This window comes from Artemia franciscana, chromosome 1 (genome assembly GCF_032884065.1).
Source record: "Artemia franciscana chromosome 1, ASM3288406v1, whole genome shotgun sequence".
In the NCBI taxonomy this organism is placed as follows: Eukaryota; Metazoa; Arthropoda; class Branchiopoda; order Anostraca; family Artemiidae; genus Artemia; species Artemia franciscana.
The window spans coordinates 13,559,582-13,573,402 of record NC_088863.1 but is presented as its reverse complement, the minus strand read 5'-3'; the positions used below and the strand labels follow the sequence as shown (position 1 = coordinate 13,573,402).

Sequence of the window (13,821 nt, the reverse complement as noted above, 5' to 3'; positions counted from 1 at the left end):
TAAACTATAAAGTAAACGATAGTACCGTTTGACTCCACGCTGTTGACTCCAGAAGCTCACACTTGACTATATATAATTTTATATACAGTAATATATCTCTAGACACCAAAATTGAACAAGAGCTAAGAGCTCATTTGGCACTTGTGACGAGGCGAGAAGAGCTAAGAGCCAAAAGATCATATGGTATGAGCTCTAACAAAATTCTATGAATCAATAGATTGATTTAAAAAGGAAAATAAGTGGCTTAATGCCGGTCAGGATTTAAAATAAGAGCTCTGAGTCACGATGTCCTTCTAAATATCACAATTCATTAAGATCCGATCACCCACTCGTAAGTTATAAATACCCAATTTTTTCTAATTTTTCCTCTCCGTTTAGCCCCCCAGATGGTCGAATCTGGGAAAACGACTTTATCAAGTCAAATTGTGCAGCTCCCTGACACGCCTACCAATTTTCATCGTCCTAGCACGTCCAGAAGCACCAAACTCGCCAAATCACTCAACCCCTCCCCCCAACTCCCCCAAAGAGAGCGAATCCAGTACGATTATATCAATAACGTATCAATGACATTTGTGTATTCTATCCACCAAGCTTCATCCCGATTCCTCCACTCCAAGTGTTTTTCCAAGATTTCCCCCTCCAACTCCCCCCAATGTCAAAAGATCTGGTCGGGATTTGAAATAAGAGCTCTGAGATATGAATTCCTTCTAAAAATCAAATTTCATTAAGATCCGATCATCTATTCGTAAGATAAAAATACCCCAATTTTCACGTTTTCCAAGAATTCCGGTTTCCCCCTCCAACTCCCCCCAATGTCACAGGATCTGGTCGGAATTTAAAATTAGAACTCTAAAGCACAAGATCCTTTTAAATATCAAATTTCATTAAGATCTGGTCACCCTTTCGTAAGTTACAAATACCTCAATTTTCAAAATTACCCCCCCCCCCCCCCCCAATTCCACCAAAGAGAGCAGATCCGGTCCAGTTATGTCAGTCACGTATCTTAGACAGGTTTCTATTCTTCCCATCCAGTTTCATCCTGATCTCACCGCTTTAAGTATTTTCTAAGATTTCCGCCCCCCCCCCAACTGCCCCCCCCCAATTACGCTTGATCCAGTTGAGATTTAAAATAAGAGATCTGAGTTACGAGGTCCTTCTACGTATGAAATTTCATGAAGATCCGATCACTCCTTCGTAAGTTAAAAATACATCATTTTTTCTAATTTTTCAGAATTACTCCCCCCCCCAACTAACCCAAAGAGAGCGGATCCGTTCCGATTATAACAATCATTGATCTGGGACTTGTGCTTATTTTTCCCATCAAGTTTCATCCCGATCCCTCCACTCTAAGTGTTTTCCAAGATTTTAGGTTCCCCCCTCCAACTCCCCCCAATGTCATCAGATCCGGTCGGGATTTAAAATAAGAGCTCTGAGACATAATATCATTCCTAACATCAAATTTCATTAAGATCCCATCACTCGCTCATAAGTTAAAAATACTTCATGTTTTCTATTTTTTCCAAATTAACCGCCCCCCCCCCCAGATGGTCAAATCGGGAAAACGAATATTTCCAATTTAATCTGGTCCGGTCCCTGATACGCTTGCCAAGTTTCATCGCCCTAGCTTACCTGGAAGTGCCTAAAGTAGCAAAACCGGGACCGACAGACAGACCGACAGACAGAATTTGCGATTGCTATATGTCACTTGGTTAATACCAAGTGCCATAAAAATATAAAGCGTCAAATATATCATAGCTATATCAACTACTACTACTACTACTAACAACCCAATGCAGTACAAAGACACATGAGGCCAACACAGCTATGCAAACTCCTCCACCCCAATCTATTTACAACCACCCTCTTTACACAATCCCGACAAGTTCCCATTTCCCATAAACCTTCCCTTACGAAATCCTAATACCAAATTCGGGGGCGACCTGCTTTTCGTTGCCCTAGACCATAGACCAAAAAGGACAACATTTTATAATCTGGCATTTTGTCATTTAAGGGATTTCATTCTTTTTCTCACTATAGCCATAGAAAAAAGGATTGTACCACATTTTTCTTACAGCTTATTTATCAACAAATAAATATATAATTTGAATAATTAAATAAATATACAAATTAAAAATATAATGACGGTATCACTATAGCAATAAATTATTTTTATAATTATTTATACACACAGAAATTGACAAAACACAGCATTAAATATATCATACATATATCAATATAAATCCATAATGTTAAAAAATTAAATGAACAAATGAATCAAATGCATTATCGTTGGAATGTCAACATATTAATAGATTAAATATGTCGATAAATTTCACTTATTAATAGTTTATCTGGAAATACTTTTTTTTTAATTCAGTACACCATACGGTACTACCGGCAAAAATACAGGCCTTAGGATGAATGAACAGATTTGAAACTATAACAAGTTTCTTGTGTATGGAGTGCCAGTTACGGGTGTTGGCTTTTCACAAAATCACATGCTTCACACGGAGCACCTAACTTAAAATATTCAATTTAGGAAGCTTGGGTTTATGGAGATGCGCCTTTTACATGCAGCACAACATATTGGTTGCAAAAACGCAAACATTGGCATCTAAAAAGAAAAATATGACTTACGGGGTAGTATTCGCTGCCTTCTTCATCACCATCTTCATAAACAGAGGGTGATGGACAATTAGACATATCGGTGCGTACAGAAGCAGTTTCACTGACAGTCTGAAAAATAAAAAAATAGTAAATAAGTAAAAAGCCCATCAAATATTTGTTTATGTGTATTTTTATTACGTTTTTACGAGCCGGGTAAACATTTCAGGGGGGGGGGGTGTTCAAATCCCCTTCCCCCTGAATACGGCCTTCGTCATGAGGTAGCAGCAATTTTAGTGGTAAATGGTAAGATAATAGAGGTAAGAGCTTAGTCACGGGGTAAAAGCACAGAGTACGCTAATCTTTACAAAATGCGGGTATGTACTGAGGATTATACTGAGGAGGGGGGGGGGGGGTATTGAAATCTGTTTGATAATTTGAATATGAATTGAATAGAAACACGAACGAAACTTCGGACAATCAGAGGATCCGAATTTGAAAAAAAGCGAATAGAAATTCGACAATTTTAGGATCTCGGGAGGACCAGGCCCTGAGGCTCCCTTCCATACACCCCGCTCTAATAATGAAGGTCTTTTTATATAAAGTACTCTCCAGTTTTTGCAAAATAGTTACAATTGGTTACAAAGAAAAAAAAAACAACTTAGAACTCATAAATCGCTAGTATATCATAATCGCTAACACTTCAGATTGTCACGGATTTATCAATTAAAGATAGATAATGGATTCCGGTAAAATTAAGAATAGCCGAGATGTTTGAGGAAATAGGCGACATATCTTCATCTTAATTCTTCTTCTTGAAAATTTGTTCCTATTATATTTTTTTATTCTTTCTTTGCGGCATTAATTGGTTTCCCATTACCTACTGTTTATTTTGCATTCGTTGATGTTTACCCTATTCTGTCACTAGAGGCGGTTTTAGGGGAGGGACAGAGGGGGCACTTGCCTGGGTGCAGAGATTTCATGCGCGTAAACTTTCAAACAAATAATCTAACGGTTATAATTATTATTTTTAATTTATTAATAAATTAGAGGGCACAGCGAATAAAGTAAAAACAAATTAAAAACAATTAACTAAAAAAAAAATTTTGTTAAAATAACTAACAATTTAAATAAAAAATTGAAAAAAAATGATCAGTAAATTAGTAAATTGAAAATAATTTTGCCAATAAATGAAAATTTTGCCTGAAATTTCTTTAGTAGACTGGGGGGAGAGATGCTAGTCAAGATTTTTTCCTGGTCGGAAGAGAGGCTGGACCTTCTAGACTTGGGCTAAATATCTATTAATATTATTTTACTTAGCCTCTCTTAGTAATTAAATAAAAAAAAGAACTAGTTTCTTAACTGTAAGTAAGGAGCGACATTAAAACTTAAAACGAACAAAAATTACTCCCTATACGAAATGGGTTATCCCCTCCTCAACGCCTCGCTCTTTACGCTAAAGTTTGACTCTTTGCCACAATTCTACTTTTTAAAACAATTACAAGCTTTAGCGTAAAGAGCGAGGTGTTTAGGAGGGGACAACCCATTTCGTATACGGAGTAATTTTTGTTCGTTTTAAGTTTTAATGTCGCTCCTTACTTACAGTTAAAAAAATAGTTTTTTTATTTAATTTCTGAACGTTTTTGAATTAATGCATGTTTGATTTTGGCTCTCCACAAATAAATTATTAAAATGAAATTTGCATATTAATTCCTTTTTTGGCTAGATGGCTTTCTTAGTTTTGATCAGACGATTTTGAGAAATAAGGGATGGGGAAGGAGGCCTAGTTGTCCTCCAATTTTTCATTTACATAAAAAGGAAACTATAGCTTCTAATATTTAACGAACGTTTCTATTAGTAAAAAATATACGTAACTTAAGAATTAACTTACTTAACAAACTTTTGTATTCTTATACTTTTATTATGTATATAAGGCGGTTTGTACCCTCGTTAATGCCTTGCTCTTTACACTAAATCATAAGTTTTGTCTCAATTCTTTCTGAATAACCCCTGAACCAGAAAGGCCGTAGAGTAAATAGTTGAAATTACTAAAAATACTTTAGCATAAAAAGTGATGTATTTATCTCCTCCTAAATACCTCGCTCTTTATGCTGAAGTATTTTTAGAACCCCTCATATGCGTAATAATCTCTGTTCGTTTAAAGTTATAATGCTACTCCTTGCTTTCAATTGAAAAAACTTTTTCATGTTTATTTTTAATAGTAATGCTAGAAAATCCTGCGCCCTTTTCATTGAATTTCTCTTCCCCCATTACATATTTCTCCAAGGATACGATGACCCCTGAAAAAAAAAAAACACGCACCCGTGATTTGTCTTCTGGCAAAAAAATACGAAATTCCACATTTTTGTAGATTAGAGCTTGAAAATTTTGCTATAGGGTTCTCTGATACGCCGAATGCGATGGTGTGATTTTCGTTAAGATTCCATGACCTTTATAGGGTGTTTCCCCCTATTTTCCAAAATAAGGCAAATTTTCTCAGGTTCGTAACTTTTGATGACAAAGATTAAATTTGACGAAACCTATACATTTGGAATCAGTATGAAAATCAAATTCTTTTCATGCATATTTTAGCATCAAAATTCCGTCTTTTAGAGTTTCCTTTACTATTGAGCCGGGTCGCTCCTTACTACAGTTCGTTACCACGAACTGTTTGATCGCTTCTTTTCCGAGCGATAAAAGTAAGATAAAACTGTAAGAACGTGTCTATTTTCGGGACTGCAAAATGTGACAGCAAATTTCCCTGAATGGTTAAAAAATTGTCAAATCACCCGTTTTTCTTGATTCTCATTAGATTACCATTATAGCTATAATGATTAAAAATGGCAAGAAATGTTACATAGTTCGCTCAAGCTCCAAGTATTACTACTAAAAAAAACTATCGGTCGATCGGTCACGAGGATTCAATTTTCGTTAAATTAGAAAATTTAAAAATTGTCAAATCACCCGTTTTTGTTGATTCACATTAGATTACCATTATAGGCTATAATGATTAAAAATGGCAAGAAATTTTATATAGTTTGCTCAAGCTCCAAGTATTACTACTAAAAAAAAAAAACTATCGGTCGATCAGTCACGAGGATTCAATTTGCCTTTCCAGATAAATTTACTCAGTTCAGAATCTTTTAAAGCAATGAACATTAGGAATAAAAATTTTAAAACAAAATAGCTAAGAGCTCATATGGCACTTGTGACGAGGCCAGAAGAGCCAAGAGCTCATATGGCATGAGCTCTAGCAAAATTCTAAGAATCAATAGATTGATTTAAAAGGAAAATCAGAGGCTTAATACCGGTCGGGATTTAAAATAAGAGCTCTGAGTCAGGAGGTCCTTCTAAATATCAAAATTCATTAATACAGGGAATTCAGGAAATATTTGGGGTCTAGACTGTTATCAACTTAAAAAAAATTTCCATAAAACATGTTTGTCGAAGAAAATTAAAAAGCTCCAATAAGCCAAGAATGGACAAAAATAAAGTCAAATAAACTTCCAATCGTAAAACTACCACAAATCACTATAGAAAAATAAATGAAACTCAAAACGAGCAAAAATTAACACGAGTAGGGCTTATAACCCCCATGCCTTCCAAGGACCAGAACACAATTTGCGCTTTACAAAAAAACAAAACAAAAAAAAAAACAACAAATGACCGTAAATTGTCAGTTTAATTCACATATACTGATATTTATTCCTTAAAGTTTTGATAATTAATTATTTATGAAAGTAAGAAAAGTAAAAACATTTCAAAATCATTTTGTTTGTCAGGAAAACGCAAATTGTGATCTGGTCTTGAGGAGGCATGGGGGTTATCAGCCCTACTCATGTTTATTTTTAATTTTTTTTAACATGTTTAATTTTGAATTGGATTAGCTCCAATAATACTAAATCATCTGATTCCCAATCAAATGAGCCCCCACCAGAATTGTACGACCACCCTTTCCATAAAAACTTTATATACCCTCGGGGCATAACTTATAACCCTTGCACTGAGGGCTCTGGGCGGGGTGTCATCCTCAAAGACATAATTTCCAGACCTTTCATCTATGCTGAACAAAATAGTTATCACAAAAATTTTTGACTAGATGTGTTTTGGGAATTGATGGGTTTATTGCCCTTCAGTCACTTTTGTCTTTTAAAAAAGGTCCTTTCAATTTGCAATTGAATGAGCCTTTTTGAAGTTTCTACGACAACAATGTGGCCACCCAAAAATTTCTATCAGATGCATTTTGGGAAAATAAGAGGTTAGGGGGTATCCGCTCTATGGTCACTGTGACACTCAAAAAGGGTACTAAAACTTCTGATTACCAGCCCAGTGAACTCATCCTATGTTTATACGACCACTCTTTCTATATGAACCTTATTTGTCCCCAGGACATAACTTACAACCTTTGCCGCGAGGGCGGGGAGGGTCGTCATCCACAAAGACATAAATTCCAGTCCGTTTAGCTGCGCTGAACAAAATGGCTATCTCAAAATTTGTATTTGATGTTTTTGGGGAAACAGTGGGCGTATTACGGGGTTAGTTCCCTTCCAGTCACTTTTGACTATTAAAAGGGGAACTAGCCCGTTCAATTTACAATCAAATGAGTCTTTTTCGTAGTTTCTATGACAACAAATGGTCATCTCAGAATTTCTATAAGTTGCATTTAGGGAAAATACAGGGTTGGAGGGGGGTATCCACCCTCCGATCAAACTGAATCTTAAAAAGGCCAATAGAACTTTTGATTACCATTCCAATGAGCCCCCTCCAAAGTATCTGATTACCCTTTCTATATAAACCTTATATGCCCCAGGGCACAACTTACAACCCTTGCCATGGGAGCTGGGGGAGTGGGGGGTTTGTCATCATCAAAGAAATAATTTCCAGTCATTTTAACTACGTTGAATAAAATGGCTATCTCGAAATTTTGATTGGTATGTGTCTAGCAAGATAGGGGGCGTGGGAGGGGTGTTAGTTGCCCTCCAATCACGTTCGACTATGAAAAGGGCAACAGTACATTCGATTTCCAATCAAATGAGCCCTTTTCAAAGTTTCTATGATAATTCCTTCAAGACGAAATGCCCTGGTTTAAAAAAAAATACAAAATAAAAAATTAAAATAAATAAATAATACAATGTGCGCACATCGCTCTCTAATTAGCCATCACTATTGTGCTACCTATGGTTATGAAAGTAAGGGTAACATTAAACCCAAAACTGAGCAGAATATTTTCCGTATAGGAGGGGGGCTGCTCCTTTATCGTCCTCATTCTCACCTAATGGTCGTAGATACTCCGAAGAGTGCTCGTTAGATTAAAAATTGAGACTTTGTCCTTTTTTTTAAGTCGAAAGTTATTGGAGACCAACCAGCCACGGGGGGAGGTATTTTCTGGGAGGTGTTTCTCGAGGATTTTCCGCAGGGAGTATTATCAACAGAGGGTATTTTCTGGGGAGGGGGGTAAACACCGGCCACCAAAACCTCAATGTCATCAAGCGCTTGGCAATACTTGCCATTTTTTTAGTGCAATAATAAGGATAATTAACTTATTTTGTGTATTTGGTCAAATCAGTTTAGTAATAAGTTTCTGATCTCAGTTCTTGAGAGAAAAACGACTGTAAAGTCTGAAAAATACCAAGTGTCGCCTAACGATAGATGGCGTTGATGTTTTTTGCGACACTAACCCAGTTTCTGCTCACATAAGTTACCGGTGCTCTTTGCATTAGATCTTATTTGATTTAAGAACGACAAAATATGAGTTTAATTTTTTTTTAATCCCCTTTTTTTGCTAATTCACACTAAATAACCAGTAAACAGTGGTTGAAAATGTCTTAGTTTTATCTATTTCACCTAGACTGATGCAGAAATATTGTCACCACAGTTTTTATGCTGTAGATACGTTGAAGAGACAGCACTATGCTCAACAAATAGTAGAATATTATTTTATTTTGAACTAGCCTCTCGTTAGCTATTCGAACTGTTGACACGTTTATAATCCTATCAATTCTTACCAAAATTTAAGGAAAATATCATTTGATTAATTTGTCAGCTATGGGAGCTTCCTGTGGTGCTGGAAAAGTTTGTTAATGGGCCTCTGTCTTTGAAGTTGACAGCTGACGCTGAGACTCGCAAAATGAGTTTCATTTATGAAATGGCCATATAAGTTTTACTCTAAATTAGCGTTTTTTAAAATAAATTTCCGCCCCTTTTGGCATTGAATGAAATGCAAAAACAAACTTTAATTTCAAGAGAAACAATCAGCAGTTTCTTTTTAAATATATATGGCCTAGAAACCTCAACATTTTGTGTTAAAAAGGATGTTTAAGCTTCAGAGTCCGAAAATCAAAGCGATAATTTTAAGATGTTTTTTTGATCAGGATCTTCACTTGCAAGTTACTAAACAAAATTAATTTCAGAAAAACAAGGTAAAACGTTATTTTTGAACTCTTTCAATGCCTATCACTGTATCTTTGGTTGTTTCATACAGCAAAAACGCTCATATCGGTCGCGACGCAATTCCTGTGACATAAACGAGATTCGTTTTTTTGCCATCCTGTATTGCTTGGTCTTATTGCAGGGCCTTATAAGCGTGCAGATGTACAGGGAAGAGGAAATGCTTAAAGACAGGCCCAAAATATCCTTTCCAGAAAAAATATTGGCCTTAATTTTGGATTAAATGCGATATTTAACATGTAAAATGATTCAGCAAGAGTGCTAATTGATTTTGAAAAATGGGTGTATGAGAAAAAGGGTTTCCTTGCCAAGCAGATGCACACATCCCTTCGTAAAATACTTCCTTATGCTTGACTTGCCTTTTTTCGAGGAGGGGGAGAGACTAACTATCTTTCAAATGATCGTATGTATCCACATGCCCTCTCCCTATTTTACAAAAAAATCCCCTCCCCCCGAAATCACCCTGAAGTATTTCCTCTCTCAGAAATTTTTTTATAGAAATATTGGCCCAAACAAACCCTTTTTTATTTTCTGACTCCATCCTCCACGAAATACTACCCCCCCCCCTGAGAGTCAGATCTCGTTGAAGTTGTGTAGAGACCTAAAACTAAATTTGGAGGGAACAATTCACAGTGCAAAAGGAAGAACAAGGCCTCTTATATTAAGTTCTAGGATGAAGGCATTAAAAGGAATTTCATGATCAAAAGCTCAAGGTTGTAAGCTACTCTTACAACCCTCTTGAGACTCAGTGAAACCCTTTTAAGACTACTTACAAACTTCCATTTTATTTTTAGCACAAGTATAAAATTTTCAATACAAAATGCTTCAAAACAGCCAGAATCCTCTTACTTCTCCATAAATGTATACATCAAATAGGGCTTATCCATGCTTTTTGTGTTCAAAGGGGGGGGGGATACAAAAGAACTTAACAAAATGCGAACAAAAAGGTGTCCATACATTGTTTTTTTTTTGTGGGGGGGGGGGGAACAGGGTAACGCCCCTGGATACGACCCAGTAATCAAGTCATATTTACATTAAGACTTCTTATCAGCAAATTCGTTTATGGTAGCATAGGCACCGAAAGGTGGATTGGGAGGGGGCTACCAAAGAACCCTGGCTACAGTAATAAGTAATATAACAGTTGAATAGGATTCAATTGAAGCAGTTCAACATTACAATCAACTTGAAGTACGTCTAAAGCCAAGCTTGGGACAATTTTCAAGTAAAACATGAAATGAGAAGGCAAAAAGAAGAAAAAGGAGAAAGTGAAATTAAAGAAAAATCCAGAATTATTCCAAGGTGCGAAGGAATTGACTTTAAAATATTATAGCACAAATGTCCGTCTTTTTTCATAATTAAATAAAAAAAAAAAACAAGTTTTTTTAAATGAAAGTAAGGAGCGACATTAAAACTTAAAACGAACAGAAATTACTCCGTATATGAAAGGGGCTTTTCCTCCTCGACACCCCGCTCCTTGCGCTAAAGTTTTTTATTGTTTTAAAAAGTAGAGTTGCGAGAAAGAATCAAACTTTAGCGCAAGGAGCGGGGTGTCGAGGAGGAAAAGCCCCTTTCATATACGGAGTAATTTCTGTTCGTTTTAAGTTTTAATGTCGCTCCTTACTTTCATTTAAAAAAACTTGTTTTTTTTTTATTTAATTTCTGAAAGTTTTTGAATTAATGCATGTCTGATTTTGGCTCTCCGTACATAATTACTAAAATGAAATTTGCATATTAATTCTTTTCTTGGCTAAATGGCTTTCTCTTAGTTTTGATCAGACGATTTTGAGAAATAAGGGGTGGGGAAGGAGGTCTAGTTGCCTTCCAATTTTTCGGTTACTCAAAAAGGCAACTAGATCTTTTAATTTTTAACGAACGTTTTTATTAGTAAAAAAAAACGTAACTTAAGAATTAACTTACGCAACAAACGTACATAACTTACGTAACTTACGTTACGTTTTATCCCAATTCTTTAAGAATGACCCCTGAATCAGAAAGGCCGTAGAATAAATAGTTGAAATTATTTAAAAAAATTTTAGCATAAAGAGCGAAGTATTTATCTCCTCCTAAATACCTCGCTCTTTATGCTAAAGCATTTTTAGAACCCTTCATATGCGTAATAATCTCTGTTCGTTTTAAGTTTTGATGCTTCTCCTTACTTTCAATTGAAAAAACTTTTTCATGTTTATATTTTCATTGTTTTTTTTTTATAGCAATGCTAGAAAGTCCTGCGCCCTTTTCATTGAATTTCTCTTCCCCGATGAAATACTTCTCCAAGGAAAGATCCTCCCATATAGCCCCCTCCCCTGAACCCCACACCCAAACCCAAAAAATCCCCCTGATAACATCAGTACACTTCCCAGTAACCATTACTGTATGTAAACATTGGTCAAAGTTTGTAACTTGCAGCCCCTCCCCCAGGAACTGTGGGGGGTAAGTCATCCCCAAAGACATAGTTATTATGGTTTTCGACTATGCGGAACAAAATGGCTATCTCAAAATTTTGATCCGTTGAATTTGGGAAAAAAATGAGCGTGGGAGGGGGCCTAGGTGCCCTCCAATTTTTTTGGTCACTTAAAAAGGGCACTAGAACTTTTCATTTCCGTTAGAATGAGCCCTCTTGCAAAACTCTAGGACCACTTGGTCGATACGATGACCCCTGGGAAAAAAAACAAAAAAAACAAAAAAACAAATAAACACGCACCCGTGATTTGTCTTCTGGCAAAAAATACGAAATTCCACATTTTTGTAGATTGGACCTTGGAATTTTTTCTATAGGGTTCTCTGATACGCTGAATGCGATGGTGTAATTTTCGTTAAGATCCTATGACTTTTAGGGGGTGTTACCCCCTATTTTCCAAAATAAGGCAAATTTTCTCAGGCTCGTAACTTTTGATGACAAAGACTAAATTTGATGAAACTTATATATTTAAAATCAGCATAAAAGTCCGATTCTTTTGATATATCTTTTAGTATCGAAATTCCGTTTTTTAGAGTTTCGTTTACTATTGAGCCGGGTCGCTCCTTACTACAGTTCATTACCACGAACTGTTTGATTTATTGAGTTTCTCAAGCTTTTTTTCCACATGGATAGGAGAGTGTCTTCCTCCGGAAAACATGGGAAAAACTAAACATATCTAAACACACTCCATAGATGTAAAAGGTGAAAAAAAAAGGTTCTTACCCTTTGTCGAATAGAATCCCGTCCATCCATCATTCTTAGTCCAAGATTTAATACCTAGTCCAAGAAAAAGGGATAATGTAGACACAAAGCGTCCTGTCAAAATGAACCTTCACAAATTTTTATACTTAAAGGCTCATTACAACTACCAGAGGAGTAATGCACCGTCAAAATTCTGAAAAAAAGAAAAATGAGTGACAGAAAATTACTGGTAAAAAAATATTACTTTGGACTTGTTTGATAAGATGACAGAAAAAGAACTTGGAACATTTCCAGTTTCTTGTTTTTCTCTCTATGGGAAAAAACAGCGCATGCATTAATTTTGTAACTGAATCTCCCTTGACAATCAAATACAATTCTTAAATAGATACAATTTTAGTACTAAAGCCTTGAATTTTGACTTCTTTTCTTTTGGAATAAGGTGCTATTCAAATATATCTTTACAAAAGAGATAAGCAAATATTAACTGAAATATCGTCAATGTCTTTTTCATGGTAAACCTTCGCGATTATTCACTAATGAAAGGAAAATGTAACTTAAACTATCAAGGGTTCATCCACGATAAGATTCAGCGAATGTCTGGGATCCCTGAGGTAGCACAGTGGGATAATCTTCGGAACAAAAAGATGAATTATATGGCGAACGCTTTATATCTTAATTAGCAAACCAGAGAGTACTATGAATGTGTTTGATGCTATCCTGACTCGGCGTTAGCAAAATCCTAATAAGTCCTTAACCCAAGCAGGATTTACAAATTTTCTTTTGTGAATCTTGGGCACATGCCAATGTTTCTCTGATAAATTGCACAATAGGACTAAATAAGCCAGATATCAATATAGTCTGAGGTTCGCAATATGCATGATGCAAAACGTGGTTTTTGACGGAAAGCAAATTAATATCTTAAACCATAAAAAAGTAGCCTACCCATATCCAAGGCCCTGTCCAAGTTTTTTGTTCAGGGGGTGGGAGCGAAAAAGAATTTTATAAAAAAAAAATATATATATAGGCCTATATGTTTTTATTACTTTTTACGAATAGAACACACATTTCGGGGGAGTTCAAACCGGGCAGCCCCCCCCCCCCCCAATGTATGTGGCCCTGCCCACGGATATTAAAAACATAGAATTTCTTCCGAAAGCCACACGCAAGCTTGAACAAGATTAAAAAATCTATTTTCTGTAAACTATTCAATTTTAAATAATTTCTTCACTCAAGCAGTCTGCTTAAGTTGAGATAATGTTCACGAATCCATGGGGGGGGGGAAGTTAGCACTAGTAGTCTTCCTATTTTTAACATAAATGTATTTTGATAATTTGGTGGCTTCTACCTTACAAGCCTAAATAAAAGCAGTAGCGTTTCTATACTAGCCAGTACACACTCGAGAAGTTTGCTGAATATAAGATTTCATAGAAAACCGGTTATATATTTGCAAAATTGGGTAGGTAAGGTTAGGCTGCTTTACCCCCCCCCCCCCTAATGTGCAAATATATATATAAAACAAATATATATTTATAATAATATGAATATATTATTATATAAACCATCGTATGATCATTACATTTTGGTATATTTCATTAGGATTAACCTAGCGT

The 13,821-nt window shown here is 35.8% G+C and overlaps 1 protein-coding gene across 2 annotated transcripts in view; it reads right to left on the bottom strand.

Moving 5' to 3' along the window:
- LOC136025989 (monocarboxylate transporter 14-like) overlaps positions 1-13,821 on the bottom strand; it is an 88,436-nt gene that overhangs the window by 52,659 nt on the left and 21,956 nt on the right. For both annotated transcript variants that reach the window (XM_065702132.1, XM_065702141.1), the window contains exons 2-3: positions 12,233-12,404; positions 2,638-2,736 (exon numbers count right to left, since the gene is read on the bottom strand). In XM_065702132.1, coding sequence (XP_065558204.1) covers positions 2,638-2,736; positions 12,233-12,265 — 132 coding nt within the window. In that variant the 5' untranslated portion in view covers positions 12,266-12,404. The remainder of the gene's footprint in view (positions 1-2,637; positions 2,737-12,232; positions 12,405-13,821) is intronic.